The sequence below is a fragment of the Glossina fuscipes genome, unplaced genomic scaffold, assembly GCF_014805625.2.
Source record: "Glossina fuscipes isolate IAEA_lab_2018 unplaced genomic scaffold, Yale_Gfus_2 147, whole genome shotgun sequence".
Taxonomy (NCBI): Eukaryota; Metazoa; Arthropoda; class Insecta; order Diptera; family Glossinidae; genus Glossina; species Glossina fuscipes.
Window position 1 is genome coordinate 1,751,476 of NW_023998490.1, and position 20,268 is coordinate 1,771,743.

Here is a 20,268-nt window from a genome sequence, read left to right on the forward strand (position 1 = left end):
CTTATTTTAAAAATTTGTTATATGGAAAAAAATTAAAATTTGGAATTTCAAGGTGTCGATAAAACTTGAAGAATAGTTCGACGTTGGTGGTACTGGTACGAAAAAGTATGGTTCGGCTGGAACAATTTGAATTGAACCCCCTCTCTTGTAATGGTGCCTATGAAAACTGAATTTTTACTTGGTAAAATCTTTACCGCCAAATACTTTCACTTTTCAATAATTGCGCTTTAATTCGTCCAATTCTTCCAGTTCATCATCGCGTACTTTGAGCTCCTGGAACTCTTGGGCTTGCGACATCATTACAAATATATCACCTTCGTTCATAAACGGTTTTATAAGTTCATTAAATATTTCGACCGTATCGTACTTTATATAATAATGCGAAGCAGTGCGACCCAAATCTGTGACATTAAAATCGAGAGTTCGCTGATTGAAACGTATCATACACGCTTTATCCAAACTCATGGCAGCACCTACAATTAAGGCTCTTCGCTTACGTTCTAAAGAGGGATCTTGCATAATCTCAGCATATTATCGATTCCGTAAACGTGAGGATTGATACGCATGCGCACAAACAGATAGGTATAACTCAACCACACTATGGCTTCTTCAACATTTGTAATGGTCCCCAAAACTATCTCGGCATTAAGATTATTGGCCAAGCATTGAATGAACTTTGATTCAATGGGAAATTGATTCGTGAGCAAAGATAAGTAATGGTTAAGTTTATCGTGCGTCCAGAATACCAAGATCCACAAATGTGCCATGTTTGGAATCGTAGATATCGATACCCGGAAAGATAAAAGAGGGCACACGTGTTATTCTGCTGCGCCAATTCACTTAGTGTACTAGCTGTGCGTACTGTAGCATTACGGGCATGGACAAACACCATTACCTGATGACCGTCTTGCAGTTGTTCAATACATTTCTGATAGCAAAATTGATCCCTATCGCTTAGCCGTTGTAAAGGCTTAATGGCTTTGATACCAATAAAACTGGTATCTAAGGGTACAGGGCGAAAACGTCTATCAAAATAGAAAAAACCCTTCATGGGATTCACTTGGAGGAAATTAGCCACATCGATGTAGTTCGGCAAAGTGGACGAGAGACCCATTATACATATCATACTTTGAGAAGATTCTACAAAACGTATAGTATTTGTCACTAACGCCTCCGCTACGGGTCCGCGTTCGCCATGCTACAGATGCACTTCATCTATAATTAACAATTTTACTAAGCTAATAAGCGACACCTCGCCAGCTCCTAAAAGACTACTTGATATTATTATTTATATCCTTTATAAAAATTGTAAACTGACATTTCCTTGTTACCACATCCCATTTCTCCGGTGTCGTTACCAATATCTGCGTCTCACTCATTTCAGTTTTTGTCAGTTGCATATCGCCGGTGAAGGAGTTCAAGGGAAAAAAAATTTGTCTTTTCTAATAGAAAAATGGCTATGCGATTACCGCAGATTGCCACTGTTTACATATTAGTACGCTCGAAAAAGGGCAAATTGGTGCAGGAACGTTTAGAAAAATTAAAGCAGAATTCCGCCTTTGGGCATCTCAAAGAGGAACGAGGATTCGACAACGCTTCGAGAAAATTGTTCCAATCGGGGGAGGTGTCTGTCTTGAAAATTTGGGTGTAGGTGAGAAGGATCGTCAACTTTTGACTGATAATGTGGCGTTTCGTTCGGCTGCCACTCTTGATTTTATGCAAAGCGTAAAAGAAACAACAAACATTAATCTGCTGGAACTGTGTAAGCAGCTAAACAAGTACAAGCATTAGTGCACATATCGAGCGTCTACGCTAACTGAACTCTTATTACCGTATTTGACGATTTGCGTATGTTTAGCCCATATTTTCAAAAATAACTGCATGGAATATATCGGAATGTATCAGCTTCCACTAAAGCCTGCAGAAAGGCAGTACTGTCTACGCTACTGACACAACTTATTAAATAGCGAATGCCCGATCTGTGCCCAAGTTTATATATATATATGAAAATAAATTGAAATATTTTTCGAAAATCGATTGAAACGCAAGGAAAAGGTTTGTTTGTTAAAAAACGCTCAGTACTATGAGTTATGCGTTCCGGCTTCCCGATCTATTAGACAGAAAGTTACTTTTAAAAAAAAAGCTTCAATAAAATCATTTAGATTCCTTCCAACCATTTGCATGTGCAAGAAACGATGCGTATTTAAACAAAAACTGCAACTTGTTCTATGAATGTAATCAAAAACTGGTGGGATTTCGATGAATCTAAAGAAAAGCTGGTGGTATTTCGATGGAAATAAACGAAAGCTCGGAAAGATTCCCCCCGCAACATTTTTATTTTGTTTACGTTTCTTTTTCTGTTTTTGTTTATGTTTCTACGGCACGTGTTTCGCCCTGCTGTGTGGAATTTTTTATTAAAAACTCAGATATGGAGAATGGATGCATATCTTTTTGTTTATTTTATTAATGAAATTTAAAAAAAAAATTATAAAAAAAATTAAAACATATCAAGGTATTGCAGCTACAGTATACGGCTACAGGTATACAAATATATTTTTGCAAGTTAATATGAACGCTGAACTCCGCGTCTTTATGTTTGCATTTGGCAGAAGGCAAGCGGGCACTCCAAACGTGTGAGAGTAAGCGTATAGGTTGTTTACACTTCCCAATAATTGAACATGTGTTTGTATAGTCTATAGGCGTTTTAAAGAAGAAGCGTATATGTGCTCAATAATTTGTATAAAATATAAAAATAAAAAATTGCTGAACAAAACTATAACATTACGGTGTTTGCTTCCACTTCATCTTCAAGAAATTTTCGGTTTAAAAGCATTTGAAACAAAATTTGTAAAAGAAACCGATTAAAATGTTTCGCTTTGGTAGAAATCGCTAAAATGCAACCAACGTGTGTACGGAATTCAAACATGAGAAAAATACGGATTTTCAGTTAAATTTTATTCAAAAATTTAAACGTTTTAATGAATAAATGATTGCAGTGAACTTTTTCAAAATGCGCAATTGCCGCTGGTAGAAGAACAGGATCAATACCCACAAAATAACATTACTACACTCTGCGTGATCCAATGTCATCATAACGGTCAACTCTCGATAATCATCAAGTACGCCTAACCATTTAGTATATTAGTTAGCAAGTTTTGAAGTACCTGTGCATATATATAACTCTTATTTTTATACATAATAGGTGCTTGCATGTAACCAACTGAATTATAAAAATCAATTTATTATTATTCTTATTATTAACTTAACCCAAGAATGACTTCTAAAGTGACTAAAGTGTTAAAATACTAGCAGCTGAGGCTATTGCGTTAATTTAAAAACGACCGCACTCGAGATTTGAACCCACGGCCAATGAGTTGCCGGCCGAGACGCTTACCTTACTTGGCCACATAGGCCGAGTAGACTAGGTTAATTTAGTACTAAAGCTCACAACATCTGCAGCAAAAATTTGTCGTTTGTACGGATTGCGAGAACATTCAAGAAATGTTTGTTCTGAATTAAAGCTCCATATACACGATAGAAGATTTTGCGATTAAGAGGATGCCACTTTTGCTGGCTGCGTCGGCTCTCAGTACTTTGCAACTGCGTAGGTGAAACATCTATACATCTATACAGATATCAAGGTTATAATGTGCATTTGAATTTTAGTTATTCTTTATCTAGAGATGTATTAAAGTTAACCATGAGTACTTATCTCTGAGTGCCAAGTTAGTGGCTACAGAACCAAAAGAAATAATTTTCAATTGATTTGTTAATGTTTTCGTACTTGACTTCGTTTGGCTTGGCATTGACATGCACAATCAACAGGAACGCTATATAAAGAAAACAAAGAATTTATTTGATCTGGTGATATCGGAATGTCGCTTAACTCACATTTTTGTTCACACATATTGAAACAAGAAACTAATAGGACATTATACAGCCAAGTAGCAATTTTGCGACTTACGAAGAATAATTCACACGTAAAATATTTTGTAAAGAACGAATCCCATTTAGTTGGTGAATGAAATCTATGATAAAACCCCGGGCGGTAGGTATATAACGATATGAAACCAATAAATTTGAAATTCTTTAATTGAATTTGAATTCTTCAACTTGCTCTATCCCATAAGCCGGTCAAATTAGGAAATTCCAGAAAATGTCTTAAAGCTAGGTTTTCCTCTTTCCAGAGTGTAACTATTTGCATTGAAGAAGAACCGCGTAAAGAATTGGCAAACCTCCCAGCACGGGTGAGGACTGGAAAATATATCTTGAATACCTTGATTTCCTGAGAAGTAGTAGTAGTTTGATAATGTTTTAGACATTGAACCTGCAATTGTTCATGGCTGCGTTATATTAAATTTTATAAATAAATATGACTACAAACTTACCATTAGTCTATGGAAGCACCATTCTGCTGGAGCGGAGGCGTGGAGTTGTATGCTTGTTTTTTAGTCTAAAATGAAATAAAAAGAAGTGAATAAATTGTACATAATATTAACTAATGATATATGCAAACTTACCTTTGCCATACAGCGAATCTTTATCTATATGAGGCGATGAGCGGAGTGTTGGACCTCATTTTTCCTTATCTAAAATAGAAGACACAAATAAGTAATATATAAATATACCTGTGCAATATTATAATTACTTTTACTCTGTTGCGAGCTTTAATTAAGTGGCGAACCTTCATTCCTTACGATGAGGCGAAATGCGGCGGCATTTCTTTTTTTCTTGTTGTTGGCTCTTATATCAACATCGGTCAAATAGCATCTTATGACTTCCAGTTGTACTAGGCGTACTAACGTCTACCTCACACTCTGCCTCTAATTTACTTAGAGCTTCTTCATTTAAAATCTCCGTCAAATCTTTGATTTTCTCCAGATCGTCTGGTTTTGGCTATAACTTTTCCTCTACCTCAGTTAGAAACGAGTTAGCTAACATCACATGAAGATGAAATTTAGGCAATACATATTATCGCATAAAAGCCCATCGAAAAATATACCGTTTGCCAAAAATGCATAACAAGTGAAACCCCCGAACTTTATGAAGACATTACGGTGGCATCAACACTTTTAAGGTCAACCAGGAAGAGGCTTGATATCCAGATTTAAAACATTACAAACCCCTCGCGGAATTCTTTGCACGGTCTTTAGGGGACGGCGTGAGGACAGTTATAAAATAAATAAAAATGAGAGATGCGAGTAAACGATGAAATTCTCTTTTTTTACGCTATGAGTAATTATCAAAAATGGAAGAATTTAAAAAAGGTAAAAATAAATATGCAAGTGAAATAAATTGAGATAGCCATTTATCATTTCCATCGCGGTCTTTGTGGGTCGGGGACATTTTTATCAGGGTCGAAAGGAGTTTTATCATAGTCGCGGAGATTTTTATTATGGTCGGGGAGATTTTCATCACGGTTGGAAGGAATTTTATCATTGCCGGGGAGGTTTGCATTTATTGAAAGCAACTCTGTGCGCTGTGTGTAACGGCTTTTAGCCGTTTTAGCGAAAATTGAACTCAATGCAATTCAATTAGTTTCAACAAAGCCATTTCAAAAGTACACGAACAAGTTGTACGAAGTGAATAATTACGAAAGAATATTAAAAAAACGTAAAAATTAAAAGACGAAATTTGTGAAATTTTTATATAAAACAGAAATCTTAAGGCCATAAATATCCTAAAACCATAAAATATCCTAAGACCAATCACAAAACATCCTAAGGCCATAAAATGCCCTAAGATGTTGCTAACCAATAAACGAAATAAATTCACTTACCAACTTATTATTTTTATTTTCAAATAAAATCAATTTATAATTTTACAATTTTTTGGTTTTTTTCTTATTTCAGTTTTACGTAAATGCCAAGATATTAAGAAATTTAATTTTTTTAGCGTTCATATTGAAGCGTTCGTGTCTTTGGAATAAATAAATTATAATAATAATAAGCAGAATCTTATGTAACGATAAAATACTTGGAATCATTTTGATTTGGCGGCGTACTTTATGTGGAAACCTTTGTGTGGGAGAAGGACTAGAACATAGAGTGAGCCCGTCTAAATTAAGTAATGTTAATTTTTCTGCCAAAGAGCTCTTTATTATTCATCTATATGCAATTATACTTTGTTGCATTACAACGGCTTACGTTCCATTAGTATGCGTATATGGCTTGAGATCCAAAAAGTATGCTTTTCCAGTCCAGTTTACTGTTGTGGAATTATTTTCAACAACAATTGTTGTATAAAGGTTTACTTTAATTATATCGCGTGGGAGTTACATGATCCTAACTTGGTGTGATTAACTTCTATGCCTAATTACTGCAATTTACTTACCAATAAACAGACGTTAATACGTAAAAGTGATAAAGTGTCAAATGTCATGGCATCAAGGTTTCCACCACCAGGATCGCCGCCATCAGCAATAATACTAAAAAAAGATTCACAATTAAATGGAAAGTTGGCATCGTTATCACCAACAACAACAACAACAACAACAACAACAACAACAACAACCAGCACAAAGATCTGGTCGATGAAATAAACGCATTCTTCGGCTTCTATGTTTGATTCTGCTGAGGTTATGCTTAATTGTTGATGTCAATGAATTTTACAAAACTTGCAGCACATACACACACAAAAACATATAACATCAATACTAAACTGTATATACGTTTGTTTCTCTTGCAAGAAGGCATTCATTTTACTTAATTATAATTAATCTAATCCCTTTTCATATACACACGTACATACGTGTATATACATATATATATATATATATATAATGTAGTAAATGTATTGTGTGGTTAATGTCGTTATTTTTTATAGCCCCCTTCCTTGGCCCTTTAAACGAAATAAGTTACAGATTAAACTAATCTCTTAACAGATTAAAAAATCTCTTAACAAATTTATCACATTCCGCATTTTTTGTGGACTTTAGACGACCGAGTCCGAAGGGTGCAGATCATTGCATAGAAATTCCTCAAGTCTTTAATAAAAGACATCATAAAAAAATTCTTTAAAAAGTTAACAAACATCATTCTGACTCGATTATAACTTTTACGTAGACATATATTTTATTAATTTTACATTTTTTACTATATACAGATGCCGATATTATGGAATCACCTTATAACCACATTTATGATCGTTTACCTTTACCTACGCGAGGTTATATACCGACACCGCGCAACATGTACATCGGTGAAGTGGATTAAGACGGTTAATTAGGGTAAGTATATAATTAAATTTTAAAAATGGCAAAAAAAAGAAGAAGAATTTTGTAAATGTAAATTGTTAGTTTTGAAAAGGAAAACGTGAATCCATAAATCACTATAAGGCAGCAATTTTAGTATATTTTCACGCAAACATATTGAAATTAAACGCCATTAAATTCTTAGAAAAACAAAAATTTCATTATCGACTATGCAATGTATTAAAGAAATTAAAACCATTATATTTTTTTTATTTATAACAAATAAATTAAATAGTTTCCATTGCTCAAGTTCGCTTAGTAAATATTCGCAAAGCCACCAGGCTCGATTGTTTTTAAATGCCTATCGTCTAAGAAGAAGAAGAAGAAGAAGACATTGAATGTAAGAATTAAATTCTCGTCTATCCTAAAATTTGCTTTAACACAAAACTACATATATTCTTTTTTCTTTTGATATTCAAACGAAAGTGCCGCAAATTTTTGTCACATCCGTATTATAAACTTCTCACGAAATGTACATTTAAGTTTTAATGAGCAACTTATGCATTTAGGTTAGTTTATGGTATTGATTTTCATATAGTTCTGCTATACTCTCTATAAAAATGTTTTCTCATCAATGTTGTGTGCATTGAACTGGTAAAGAAATATATTGCGTAAATTTACGATGTTTTAAACGCCTTTCTTCCAATAATTAATTGTTGTTGTTACACTTTAATTTACGTAGGAATTTCGCACTCACTTATGCGAAAGACTGAAGCAGATTTTCATTTTTACCCAATCAATTATTTTTATATATATTAGTGTTTGTTTATTGCCAAACACAGAAAAATCATATGCAATTAGATATTCAACCATTGACAGTTGTTGACGTAATTAGCTCCAGTTTAAATTTTCATTAGATTCTATTGAACCATTTGAATTTGCTTTCAACTAATCATTCACTTTTGATATCTAATTTTGATCTAATTTAAGCTCTCATAAGCTCTCGTAATATCTTTGATATAACAACAATCCACATTGCACGCGATTACGATCCAACTTTCCCCCCTTCCACCCTTGGGAGGGCAATTTGCCTCTTCCGTGTAATTTCCGCAATAGCCGCCAATTAGGTAAGAACCACGACCAACAAATCACTGTTCGCGGTTTCAACTGGTAATGCGGTCGAATTTAGTTTGGTTGTAGCTATAGTGGGTGTTTAGTCGACAAAGGCATAAAACTTACCTCATGGCAAAAATGACATATATTGGGAACAACGCATTTTTTAAAATTTAATCAAGCCACTTTATATTGCCAGGAAGGTTTTCACCTAATGCCCACATGTGCAAAATCAACAGGGGTCAGGAGAGGAACATAATATCGAAAAAAAGTTAGTTATTCACTTAACAATACAATACAGAATAACAATAATCACTTAAATTTTGTTAAGCATTGACAGTACATTAAATCAGAGAAATATGTGGCATAAAATATATCTACCGTCGAACTTAAGAATTTGTGCCTGGCTCCAACTATTTCCAGCAAAGGGAAAAATTCAAAAATAGGAAAAAAATATTCCTACATGTCCTACATTTACTTCGAAATAACTTTTTTTTCTCGAAACTTTATTTCCTTTGTGTAACAGTTTCACTTGGTAAAATAAGGATTGAATCCCCCGAATCTTTTGAATATTTAAGCAAGGCTCGAACTTTTAATCTTTTATTACTTTGTTGTTAAGGATAATTTCAAGTGGACAGTTTAAAGGCGACTTTTACTAATATTGTTTAAAAAGAGGTTTCACTACCTTTTGTTCATCGAAATGATAAGATTTTATATATGTACGAATACACCCCATCAATGGCAGAAGATTTAGTGAATATAACGGTTATCTAATAATTTCATTTCATTTCTTTTCAACTAAATAAATTTGGCTAAAGCAATCGTCACTAATGAAATGGTAGGAGGCCATCGCGATACCATGAACGTTAGCTCTTTAAAATCGCTGATAGAAGGCGGAATGGGAGCTGTTCAAGATATGTCACTTACTGCTCTCAGCAAGAATACAGAGCAAGGAATTTCAAATTCATTAAGTACTAAAAAAATAATTCGCTCTTAAGGACGATAAAAGCGCGATTGGAGGCGGTTGGCTGTGTTAGCCGTGCAAAAAAATTAATTTGAAGAAAATATTTTAAGCTCAAAAGACCCCCTAAAAGGCGTGCTGCAATCGTGGTGCAGTAATAATCCGAACACAGCTACATTCGCTACATTTAGGAATCTATCTTGAGAAGATTGATCACTAGGATATTTACTATGACATATATGAAAATTTAGTTGAGGGTAGCCAGACCTATCAACAACAAGGATCTGAAATTCTAAGTGAGAATCACTCGGTTACACCCAAAAAAAAAAAAAAATCAGTAGATCTTTTGTTTCAAGTTCAAAAATATTAAGTAAGGATGACGTGGTGCGGGCACAAAACAATTTGCCACCGCTTTCGTTTTGTTTGCTGAAAAAGATATAAATAATAAAATTGAAATAAAATAATTCTGATTGCAATCAACAATACAAGTTTTGTACCAAACATCGCGATTTGTGGACGAGGCTTCCGTTGGAAGATCGATGCAAACATTTCGTTGTGCTTTTGACAAGAGAATTTCTCAAGAGTCCAGAAAATACCTTCTTAGTTAATTATACGCAAGTACTCCGGATACAAAATAAAAGCAGGAAAATAATACCATAATATATGAAGACGGTGTCGCTACACCACTTTTGAACGTTCACACCCCCATGCACTGTGACTTTGTGCGACTTCTGGTCTTCGTTGGCAGCCACCATTCGCAATGTTGACGTGTCTTTGGACGTGGAATTTCCTCTATTACAAGATACCTTCCTAAAAGACAATCTGAAATCACAGAAACTCATTCCTTGCCTAAAATTGCTGCTGTTGAGACACATAGGCAAACTAAAAATATGAATAGCAATACACTTATCGATAATGCAAGCGGGAACGATGATGGCATTGCGGAATTGCCTAGCAGCCGCTAAACCGATAATACATCCAATACGTTAGACTCTCCAGGCAGGTCTAGTACTAGCAGTAAAAACAGGAGAAGGGCGAATAATCTTTTTGAAAAAGTCTTTAGTCACAGTATTGCCATACTAAAGAGAACAGAGAGAGAAAGAAGTGTAATTTGGCATATGTGTTACTTTATGTGTACGTGATATCCGGAATATATATGATTTCGTCCGCTCCGCAAAATCGATTCGTTTAGAATGAAAAAGTAGGTTACTTGGGGTGAGTTCATTGCATGGCACAAAAATTCTTTTAATCAAAAGTATCGCTTATAGCATTGGAGAGCTTGAACAGGCGAATAAATGTTTTTATAAAAGAAATTTTTTTTATGGACTGACGGGGCATCGGCCGTGACGGGTTTAATACTTTCAATGAAAATTTCAATTTCTAGTTATTTCGCAAGGTTTTGAGTTATTTTCTACGTGAAACTTTTTTTATGCGGTCCCTATTCACTGCATAAAATAATGCTTTTTAATGGTGTTGCGGAAACTATTTCTTATACTAGTGAAATTTTGTGCAATTTTTTTATGCGCGTCTTATACGCGGTCCTTATCCACCGCACAAAAACAGATTTGAGGCAATGTTGCCAACTAGAATTTTTCCTATTTTCGGCAATTTTCAGTTTTGGCGAAAAGAATACTTTAACAAAACTATGAAGAACAAGCGTAGTCTTGGTAGCGGACTATTTGACAGTTTGTCACGGTTTAATGGGATGAAGTACTTGACGAGCTCTGCTGTGGAAAATCGTTTTGATGACGATAAATAAGTAAACTATTTATATTTCAATACCGTTTAGCTGGACGTCCGAGTTTCGTCTGAGTTCTATGTACCCTTTTTTTTTTTTTTAAAGGGATTGGAAAAACTAATACCAGCTCACGAATTTGAAGCTAATTGTATGGCAGATGCGCGTTCCAAACTATTGGCTTATGCGACTACAGATTTGATCTTCTTAAGTGTATTTAAGTGCAAGACGAGAAATTTTTTTGTAGCTGAATGGATACACATATAAATCACTTCCTAAAATGGGCGATAATCGGGTACATGACGAGGTTTTGGCAGTTTAATGATGGGGCTTTCGGTAGTGACTTTAGTCATCGTTTTAACGTTGCTCTCTAAGCTGCCACCACGATCCTATTGGGCTATAAAGGCAGAGCGCTTAGCCGCTTAGCTACAGCATAACCACTTTAATTCATTATGGACCTGTCTTCAGCAATTGCAACCAGACTCATTACTTTTACTTACGCTTGTCGTTTGGTTAACAGGCATGAGTTGAAATTCTCGAAATACATACCAAAATAAATGGAAAACAAAGGTATTTTCTTTTTTTTTTTGTTTGTTGTTAACTAATTTAGCCAATTGTCTTAAATATTTATTAATAATTAATTTAATAAATGTGTTTGTGAATATTGAGTATTTTACATGAATGTTCTTAGCACAGTTTACCATAGAAAACAATAGTTTTAATGTACAATATAATTTACAAGGGTTTTTACAACCGTAATAGAGTTGTCGGACGGAAGAATTGTAAAGTGCAAGAACCTTAAACGAGGATGGAAATGAAAGTGTAGGCAATGACAGAAATGTTAGTAGATTAACCCAAATAGGCGAATGGATTGTAGGGTTGGGGAAAAAAGCCCGGGAATGGATTGGCCGATGCTTGTACTGGTATTGATGTAGTTACATACATAGTTTGCAAAGTGGGCACCACTTGTGTCGAATATAAGGTTGTGTAAGCAGTTTTCGCACCGAAAGTCAATTTCAATATTTTACTTTCCGTTTGTGTCACAATCGTCTGTTGTACTATTGGTGAAGTTATTGTCTGAAATTGTTGTTGTTGCAGAGGCAATAAGAATGGATTTATCGTGCTAGGAGGCAAAATAGCCGGCGCTGACAGGGTTGTAGTATCCAATATAAAGTCGGTTTTTTCTACCACGCCTTTTGCTTTCGAAAGAGTTCTAAACGAAGTTGTCTGTCCATTCGTCACTGGTATTACGTAAGATTCCCATAACGTCTCTAATTTTACTACCGGCCTGGAATTAGTAATAACCGTAGGTAAGGGTAAAGTAGGATTTAAAATACTTGGAAATTTTTCTATTGATGTTGTAGTAATTACAACATTGGTTTTATTAGGTTTTACGATCATGAGTTGATCTAAATCTTTAGGATTCGATTCACCGCTAGAGTTTTCATGATTACTCTCATCCCCAAATTCCAGATCTAAGTTCAATTCGGATCCGGCTTCGTCTAAGTTATCGACAAAGTCCTTAAAGCCATTGAATGCCTTACTCTCCATTTGCGGAGAGAGAGTCTTAGTCACGGTAATTAAACTTGTCATATCGATGGTTTGTATCAGAGTGTGATAAATAGTTTCGTTGTCGATCGCCTTAACAATAGGTAATATTTGAGTTCTTAATTTTTTATTAACAATACTAAACGATTCCGTGATCGTCTCCAAAGCGGGAGTATCGGAATCGCTTTCAATTAATAGTGGGGGCAAAGTGGTGATGCTGCCACTTAACAAACTATCGGGTTTTGTTGATAGTATTAATATATTTTCCGTTAAAGGTTCATCGTCATTGCGTGGTTCCATTGTTGGCTCAGGAGTTAAATATTTCTCTATAGTCGATGTAACGGTTATGTAACGCGTTTTTTTCAAAATTCCGGCCTATAGAATGTGAAATTTAAAAAAATACTATGATAGCGTTATGTGGTCATTACTAAGAGATGGCCTTACCTGGAAGATGAATGGCTTCTTAATGGTCGCTATTTCATAGTAGGTATCTTTAAAATCAGCCGGAGTTGAAATCTCGACATTAATGGTTTCTGTAAAAAATTTCTGCTTTCCTCCATTACCGACCTCTTGGTCGATATTGTTGACAACGGCACCATTCTGAGAGCCCGATGATTCCAAATCAGTTTGATTGCTAATGATGAAATTATTATTGATATTATCGTTTATTGTGGCGTCCGTTGTAAATGACGAAGATGTTACGTTGGCCAAACCCAATGGACCGTTTATGTCAATTGATGGTTTACGTATAGTAACACGCGGCTTCGGGCTCGTCTTATATTGCCACCTGCCCGGAGCACGATTTAATTTTGTAATATGTAAATTGTTACTGCTCTCCAGCTCCGGATTTTGAGCTTGCACTTTTGGCCTAAATGCACGTCGTGCTGCAGGTTCTGCTGTAGTAGCTGATACTGTAGAAATGCTATATTTTGGCTTGGATGTGCTTGAACTACTTTTGTTTTTATTTTTTCTGCAATAAAACACAGAAGTGTGGTGTAACTATACTTAGCTAGAGTTATTTAATGTAAGGTTCTTCGTCAGGACTGCTCAAGGAACTTTATTTCGTATAAACGCTGCACTATCTGTGGAAAGGGTGCATAGCTACGGTCGCTGGAAAAGGCCCGCTTAAATGTCGTGGTCGACAAGAGATTTACATATGCTTTTATGAGCATAATAAAATTTGATTTGACTAGTTTCAGTCTAGCTTAACTAAATGGGACGAAGGAGGAAGGGCGAATTGCCTTTGTGGTGAACCTCTGAGTCAAACCTGCATTTTACAATGAAACTTACGATTATCTTGTTTGACAGCGAGATGACTTTGGATTAACATGCAAAACCTATGATTTTCTCAAGTTTTTGTAAAAATTGATCCATTGAGAAACAATGTTCTTTACATTTCTTGCAGTGCGTTGGTTCCCTGGAAAATTACAGAACATATACTTCGACTTCAATCTTTTTATATGATCGGCGTGTTTTGGCGTGTGGGACATTTGATTGCTATAATGCAAAGGGAATTCTGAATGGTATGCCACGATTGGCAAGTAGACAAATCAAAGGTATTGTAGAAATTTTAAAGAATGACGCAACATAACCTCAAAAGAAGTAAACGGAACAAGCTCTTATTCCACAATAAAAAAGCGGAGAGTGTGGAGAGAAGCTCGATTACAAGAATCTGCCAAAAATGGAGAGCATTGTAGTCCTCAGAAATGCGTTTTACTTAGGTATAAATAATTATGAGAGCATATGAGTAATTTCCTCTTTTTTTACCTTTTCGGTTTGCTCCTAACACTCGATGTTGAACGTACTGTTACTACTTCTTCTGGTGCAGTCGCAGGAGTACTGGCTGTTCTATGCGAATTTTTTTTATTGCTTTTTCTTGAGCTCGAACTAATAGAACTAGAGGATGTACGATGATTGATTTTGTTACTAAGCGTGCCGCTGGATTTGGGATGATGTATTGCCGGTGCAGCAGTCTTTAAAACTTGTAAGGTGCTCGAAGCTCTTACTTTATGCTTTTTATTCTTATGATGTGAACGTGTAGAAGAGCTTTTTGCAATGACAAGGCTCGAAGCGGTATTTTTCTCGGGCGTAACAACAACAGCTGATTTGGTATTCTTACTGTTGGGTGACCGTAGGTTAACAACGCGGAAAGATTCTTCAACAAATTGTGGCGGCTGACGTGAAAGCAAATCGTATTCAGGATCATATAAATCATTTTCTATCGGTATGGGTGAAGTATCAACTACTTGGGCAGTGACAATAGAATTTTTCGTTTCGCTTACAATGGGAGATGATGCTGACAATGATGATGTTGATGTTGACGATGAAGAAAATGATAATGATGATAGCGATGATGATAACGGCAATGATAACGATGATGACAACGATGATGGCGATGGCGGTGATGGCGATGGTGGCGGTGATGGCGATGATGATGATAACGTTGGCAATGACGGTGGTGGCGACGATGATGATGATGACGGTGGTGATGATGATTGTGGTAATGATGATGGTGGCGATGACGACGACGATTGTTCAAGGGGCTTCGAAAACTCCAAAACAGTGACACTGCTTTTTACATCTATAATTGTCGAGGAGGGTTTCTCTTTATCTGGTAAGCTAGGCTTTTCTGTTTTCAGCTTAGTGGGATTAATGTCCGATTCAGGAGCTGGAGGATTTGGATCCGTAGGTTTGGTTTTTATAATAGGTTTCGGTGTAAAAATCTCGGGCGTTAAAACTGAAAAATTAAAGTTTTTTATTTAAACAAAAAAAAAAAAAACTTTTTTCTTTTCACAATATTAACCTAACGGTGGCGCACTTTGTGGAGAGAATACCATAACGGTATTGCCGATTGTAGTAGTAAAATCCAAAAATCCGTAGATTGTTTGTGTTAACAAAGGAGCCTCATCATTACTCGTTAAACTTAGATGGGCTGCAAAATTAATTATACAACAATAACAATGATGATGATGATGATGATTATGATTAATAATTAATAATAAATAAAAGGAAAACGAAAAGTATATTTATACGCTTACCTTTGATTAATAGAATTAAAAAGATACGCCAAATATCCATTTTTAACAATTTTTGAATATTTCTTTTCTGTTAATACATTGATAATAACATACAAAGGCACTACCAATAACAACAACAACAACAACAACAGCAATAATGACAACAACGATAACAAGAACAGCAAGATCAATAAGAATCGGTTATTAACTGCAAAAAAAAACAAAACAAAATAAAAAAAAAAAAGAAAAGAATATTAAAATAACTAAAAAGTAAATAAGAAACAAATATTAATTAAAAGCAAACATTTCAATTTATTTATTTTTTTTTTATTCTCATGTTCACTTATTAAAAAAAACTGGCTTTTCGCTTATGTGAAAAGACAAAACCAATGGTACATATTCCGGTAATCCTGCATTACAAGAGGCCATTGCTTACAAACGGCCACCACGACGACGACCCCCCTCTCTGCGAATTGAATCCGACGGAATGGTCGGATAAGGTCTTTAATGCGGCCTTTTTTCATGGATGAACGAGCTAAAACTCTTAGCGACGACTGCGCTCCAGGACCGATCTGTGGTTTCAGGGCCCGACAAATCGGTCACATGCACGAACGTATCATTAAAACATGCAACACCGAAGACGCATTCACCATCACGCACTTGAGAACCTAAAGCTACATGGATCTCTTTCTGTTGAGCTTTAGTTTTATGGGATGCCATCTTGTTTTATTAGGGTAATATCTATAAATTAGATTCGAGTTTTCCGAAAACTTGGGGAAACTTTTATTAAAGGCTGATCGAACTCTAATAAAACACCAACTTTTAATAAAATCATTATTTTTGACCATAAGTATTGCAAAGTATTGTGTGACATAGTAATCTTGTGATTTCATTTGCAAAACCCACCCATCCATTGAGGTTATTGAGACGATTTAATTACGGTAGCCGGCCTCAATGATCAATTGTTCTCCCTGCCCCCGCCACTCTTGCAAAGGGGTGCTAATTTTTGCTACCAAGAATACGCATCAGAGGATATGTGTGCATTGACGAGTCAGAAAATTTCATTTACTCTCTCCCTCTTCCCCTTAACAGGTGGATTTCGGAAATTATCTGCATCTTATTAAATGATCCCCACAGGGAACTTTGTTAAAAATCATTGTTTAGAGCTTAATGTTTGCCTTCCTTATTTTTATTTATTTTTTTTTTTTGTTGTACCTATTATTAAATCCTTGATTAATAATTTCATATAATATAATGCCGACTTTAGATCAACCTTAAAGTTGGTGCAAGGAATACAGTGCCGACGCGGGAATGCAACGCGGTAAGATATTTTATTTATTTACTTATTGTCTGTGCATTTTGTAAATAAACGTACAAAGCATGGCATTAGAAGCTGCCGGATAGCTAAGATTGAAAATTCCGTCGCACTTGATGTTTGAATCCGCGATCAATAACTTGTTAGTCACGCTCCTTTGCCTTGTCGGCCACTCATGCGGATGACAGAGTTAAGACAGAATTGTTCTGAAAACTGAAAATAGACACGCAATGACAAATTATGCCGATAGTGAAAGTTCCATGCCGTCTAGTCAAATAGCTTACACTGATTACATATATATGCATATTTGGCGTGAGGTCCCCTTGTTCAAATAACTAGCAACTAGATCAAATAAATAGCTTGAGTATTTCACAATGATCGATTGTATGCCTACATATGCATATATTCCTATATATACATACATATATTAGGTATGTTTATTAATTTCGTCCCTTGGATTTGGTTGCTCGTGAAATGTTTATGACATTGCTCTGAAATTTGGAGAATAAATAATATGGACATTGGCGTTTGTACGGTGTAGGCTTCAGTTGTTTACAAGCTCTCGTTCACTGCATCTCAAAGCGTGAAGAGATGGATCTCAACTAGCAGCACTTAAAGCATTGCACGTTGTTTTTTTTTTCTTAACTGGAATAAACTTCATTTGAGGCCAGTTGGTTTGCGAAATTCCATTCCAAAAATTGTACTCTTGAGGACGATGCACGCTTTGCAACTTTGCGAGAGGTCTTGGATAAAGAAATTCAAAGTTCACTGAGCAAAAGTCCAGCATAAAGTCAGAAAGAGCTTGCTATACAGTTAAGAATCAGTCAATCAAAAATTTCAATTCGATTGTATGTAATGGGAAAGATACAGGAGGAAGGGAATGTGTACCTCATGAGCACTAAACGAAAACAAGAAAAATGAAAACGTTTGGGGCCTGCTTACAAGGCGACATAAAGTGGACCCTGAGTGATAGTCCTAGGCGTGAATTGGCTCAGATCAACCATTCTGTATATCAGTTGGAAACCCGGATATTCCTACTCAGTTGTCGCACAAACACCAATCTTCAAATTACGTATATCCCGAACTTTAGAAAAATTGAAAACGTCATGACGCAGCCAATTTCAGGGGACAGAATTCATTAACACAACTAATGTATTCATGTACATTAGTATATGTAGAGAGGTCTTCTCACCTTCATTGTTGAATATAAAACGTGAGTATGCCTTCAATTAGTAATTTTGTAAAGTTCGTTCGAAGGTTTTATATAATTTATGTTTTTTTTATTTATTTTCCTTTTTTTTTATTAAAAATCTGTCTTCTAAGTGTGCATTGCGGAGGAGGTGCTGGCAGCGGTGTTGTTCTAACAAATTCCAAACAATTAACGTGGAATACATAGCCTAACTATAAGTTATATACTCAAGGTTATGTACTTTCAATTAGATTTTTCAATTTTTTTTTGTTTCTTGTTTTTTTGTTATTTGTTTTTTTTTTTTGAAAATCCAATTGAACTGAAAAAAAATCATTAATAAAATTACATGAGCCCTAGAGGCGAGTCTTAAATTTTTTTCGTAATCGCAAATTTTTTTTACTAATAGTAGATAGCTTAACTGATTGATTGGGGCTACCGAACTTGTTCGATATTTGCGTCAAATTTCATATTGATATCTTTTATCGCTTGTAACCACGATTGTTAGCCACGATACTCGGCTTTTCCCAAAGCTTATTCGCACTTATTTCTATGCCTTTTGCGGTAAGTGAAACTTATAAAGTCAAGGTTTAATTTTTCTGACTTAATTTTTGAGATTGTGATAGCCACAGACAAAATGCTCATTTACTTCTTGGCGATATTACGATAACTGATTGATCGTGGAATCGGGGATTATTAGATATTCACGTTCAATTTCAACTTGATATCTATTAGTGCTTGTCAGTTGTTGACAACAACACACGATTGGGACTTTCTCAACGCTTATTCACATCTGTTTCCATACCTTTTCTTGTAAGTGAGAACAAGTTGCGAACCTGAGATATCAGGTTATAGTTTTGCGCTTTTGTTTCTCAGACCGCGACAGTGAGAGAAACTTGCGGACGTGCGGAAGTAGCTGCATAAGTCGAATATCATAGACATATTTATTTTTGGGAAATCTTTCGGATTGCATTTCTTCGCTTCGCAAACGTGTCAACAATATTAGCTCATTCCCATCCTTCGGTGTTCGGGATAAAGATATGCTGTAAATAAACCTCGACCTCTTTAATTGAAGTTCGTTAGTAAGTGTTTACGTGATTGCAGAGAAGCCGTTATCAAGCAATGGCTAAGAATTCTCATTTAACAAATTCAACTGTTAGCTTAAACGTTAGTTACAACGGCACCTTTTTCTCGCTTTTTTGAATGTTTATAAATGTTTACACACGCACATATATACAACAAATTATATGTGAACTCGTCAGAGAACTCACTGCTAAGGCCGCAAAATGTGCGTTTTGAGGACAAGTAAAGAAAAAAAATTTGTGTTCTTTTTTTTTTCATAATTTTTGGAAATTCTAATAAAAATATTATTTTAGAAAGCATAAATAATAACTGATGTCTTGCAAAAATATGAAAAGAAAAAATGTAACCGCAAAAATCTGTTAACCCACAAATTGCGTTACACTGCTGTAATAAGATAAGTGACTTTTAACGTTACCCACAATGTGTTGAATAAATGAAGACAATACTGCGAAAATGAATGAAAAAACAAAAAAAAAAAATAAACAAAGATGTTACGTTCGGTTTGCTTCGAATTTTTTAATACTCATCAGTAACTAAATAAATTAAATTACGTATGATGTATCGCATAGAGATAAATTTGCGCCAACATTTGTACAAATATTGCGGGATCACCATTGAATATTCGCGCTGACTTTAATCGTTGTGTCTGCTACAACTTATAAGTAATGAACATCGGATAGCTATAGGAAAAAAGGCGCAAGACAACGCCATGCAGGAAGATTTATCAAATCTCCCGACGCAGTGCATAAGCTGCTGAAGTTGAGACTAAGCGATCCACGTTTGATCACCAAAAAACATAGGTACATCTGATATTGATTCACGGGGGTTCTGCGAAGAACCCGCTCAATTTCCTATGTGAATGCAGATATGCGGGATGTGCAGAATCAGAAATCAGGTGTTTGACGAACATCTTACTGTCCCATGCAATGTATCGTTCTCCGAAACAAAGCAGGTGGCGGGATTCATAAGAACTTCAAAACTGGAAGGCTAGGGCTATGAATGAATACAATAGATTTTGCAGTTCGCAATACGGATTTTCTCCACAATACTAAATAATAAGCAAAAAACTTTTTTTTTCTATTTTTGGAAAGAGAGGTCCTTTTAATTAGTAGTCAAGA

General features: G+C 35.4%; 1 protein-coding gene, 1 long non-coding RNA gene and 1 pseudogene across 2 annotated transcripts in view; all 3 read right to left on the reverse strand.

The window, feature by feature from the left end:
- Positions 1-4,183: 4,183 nt before the first annotated feature.
- Positions 4,184-5,195, reverse strand: LOC119641330. Its single transcript, XR_005247817.1, has 4 exons — positions 4,649-5,195; positions 4,521-4,589; positions 4,389-4,453; positions 4,184-4,327 (listed from the first exon to the last, which is right to left on the reverse strand). It is a non-coding gene; the product is annotated as an uncharacterized LOC119641330 (long non-coding RNA).
- A 6,493-nt stretch (positions 5,196-11,688) lies between these two features.
- The window catches only part of LOC119641195 (flocculation protein FLO11), a 13,381-nt gene continuing 4,801 nt past the window's right edge, over positions 11,689-20,268 (reverse strand). Inside the window, exons 2-6 of the mRNA XM_038039731.1 lie at positions 15,588-15,774; positions 15,353-15,481; positions 14,317-15,286; positions 12,994-13,519; positions 11,689-12,924 (exon numbers count right to left, since the gene is read on the reverse strand). Coding sequence (XP_037895659.1) covers positions 11,851-12,924; positions 12,994-13,519; positions 14,317-15,286; positions 15,353-15,481; positions 15,588-15,627 — 2,739 coding nt within the window. The 5' untranslated portion in view covers positions 15,628-15,774 and the 3' untranslated portion in view covers positions 11,689-11,850. The remainder of the gene's footprint in view (positions 12,925-12,993; positions 13,520-14,316; positions 15,287-15,352; positions 15,482-15,587; positions 15,775-20,268) is intronic.
- On the reverse strand, positions 15,873-16,683 carry LOC119641194 (annotated as a pseudogene).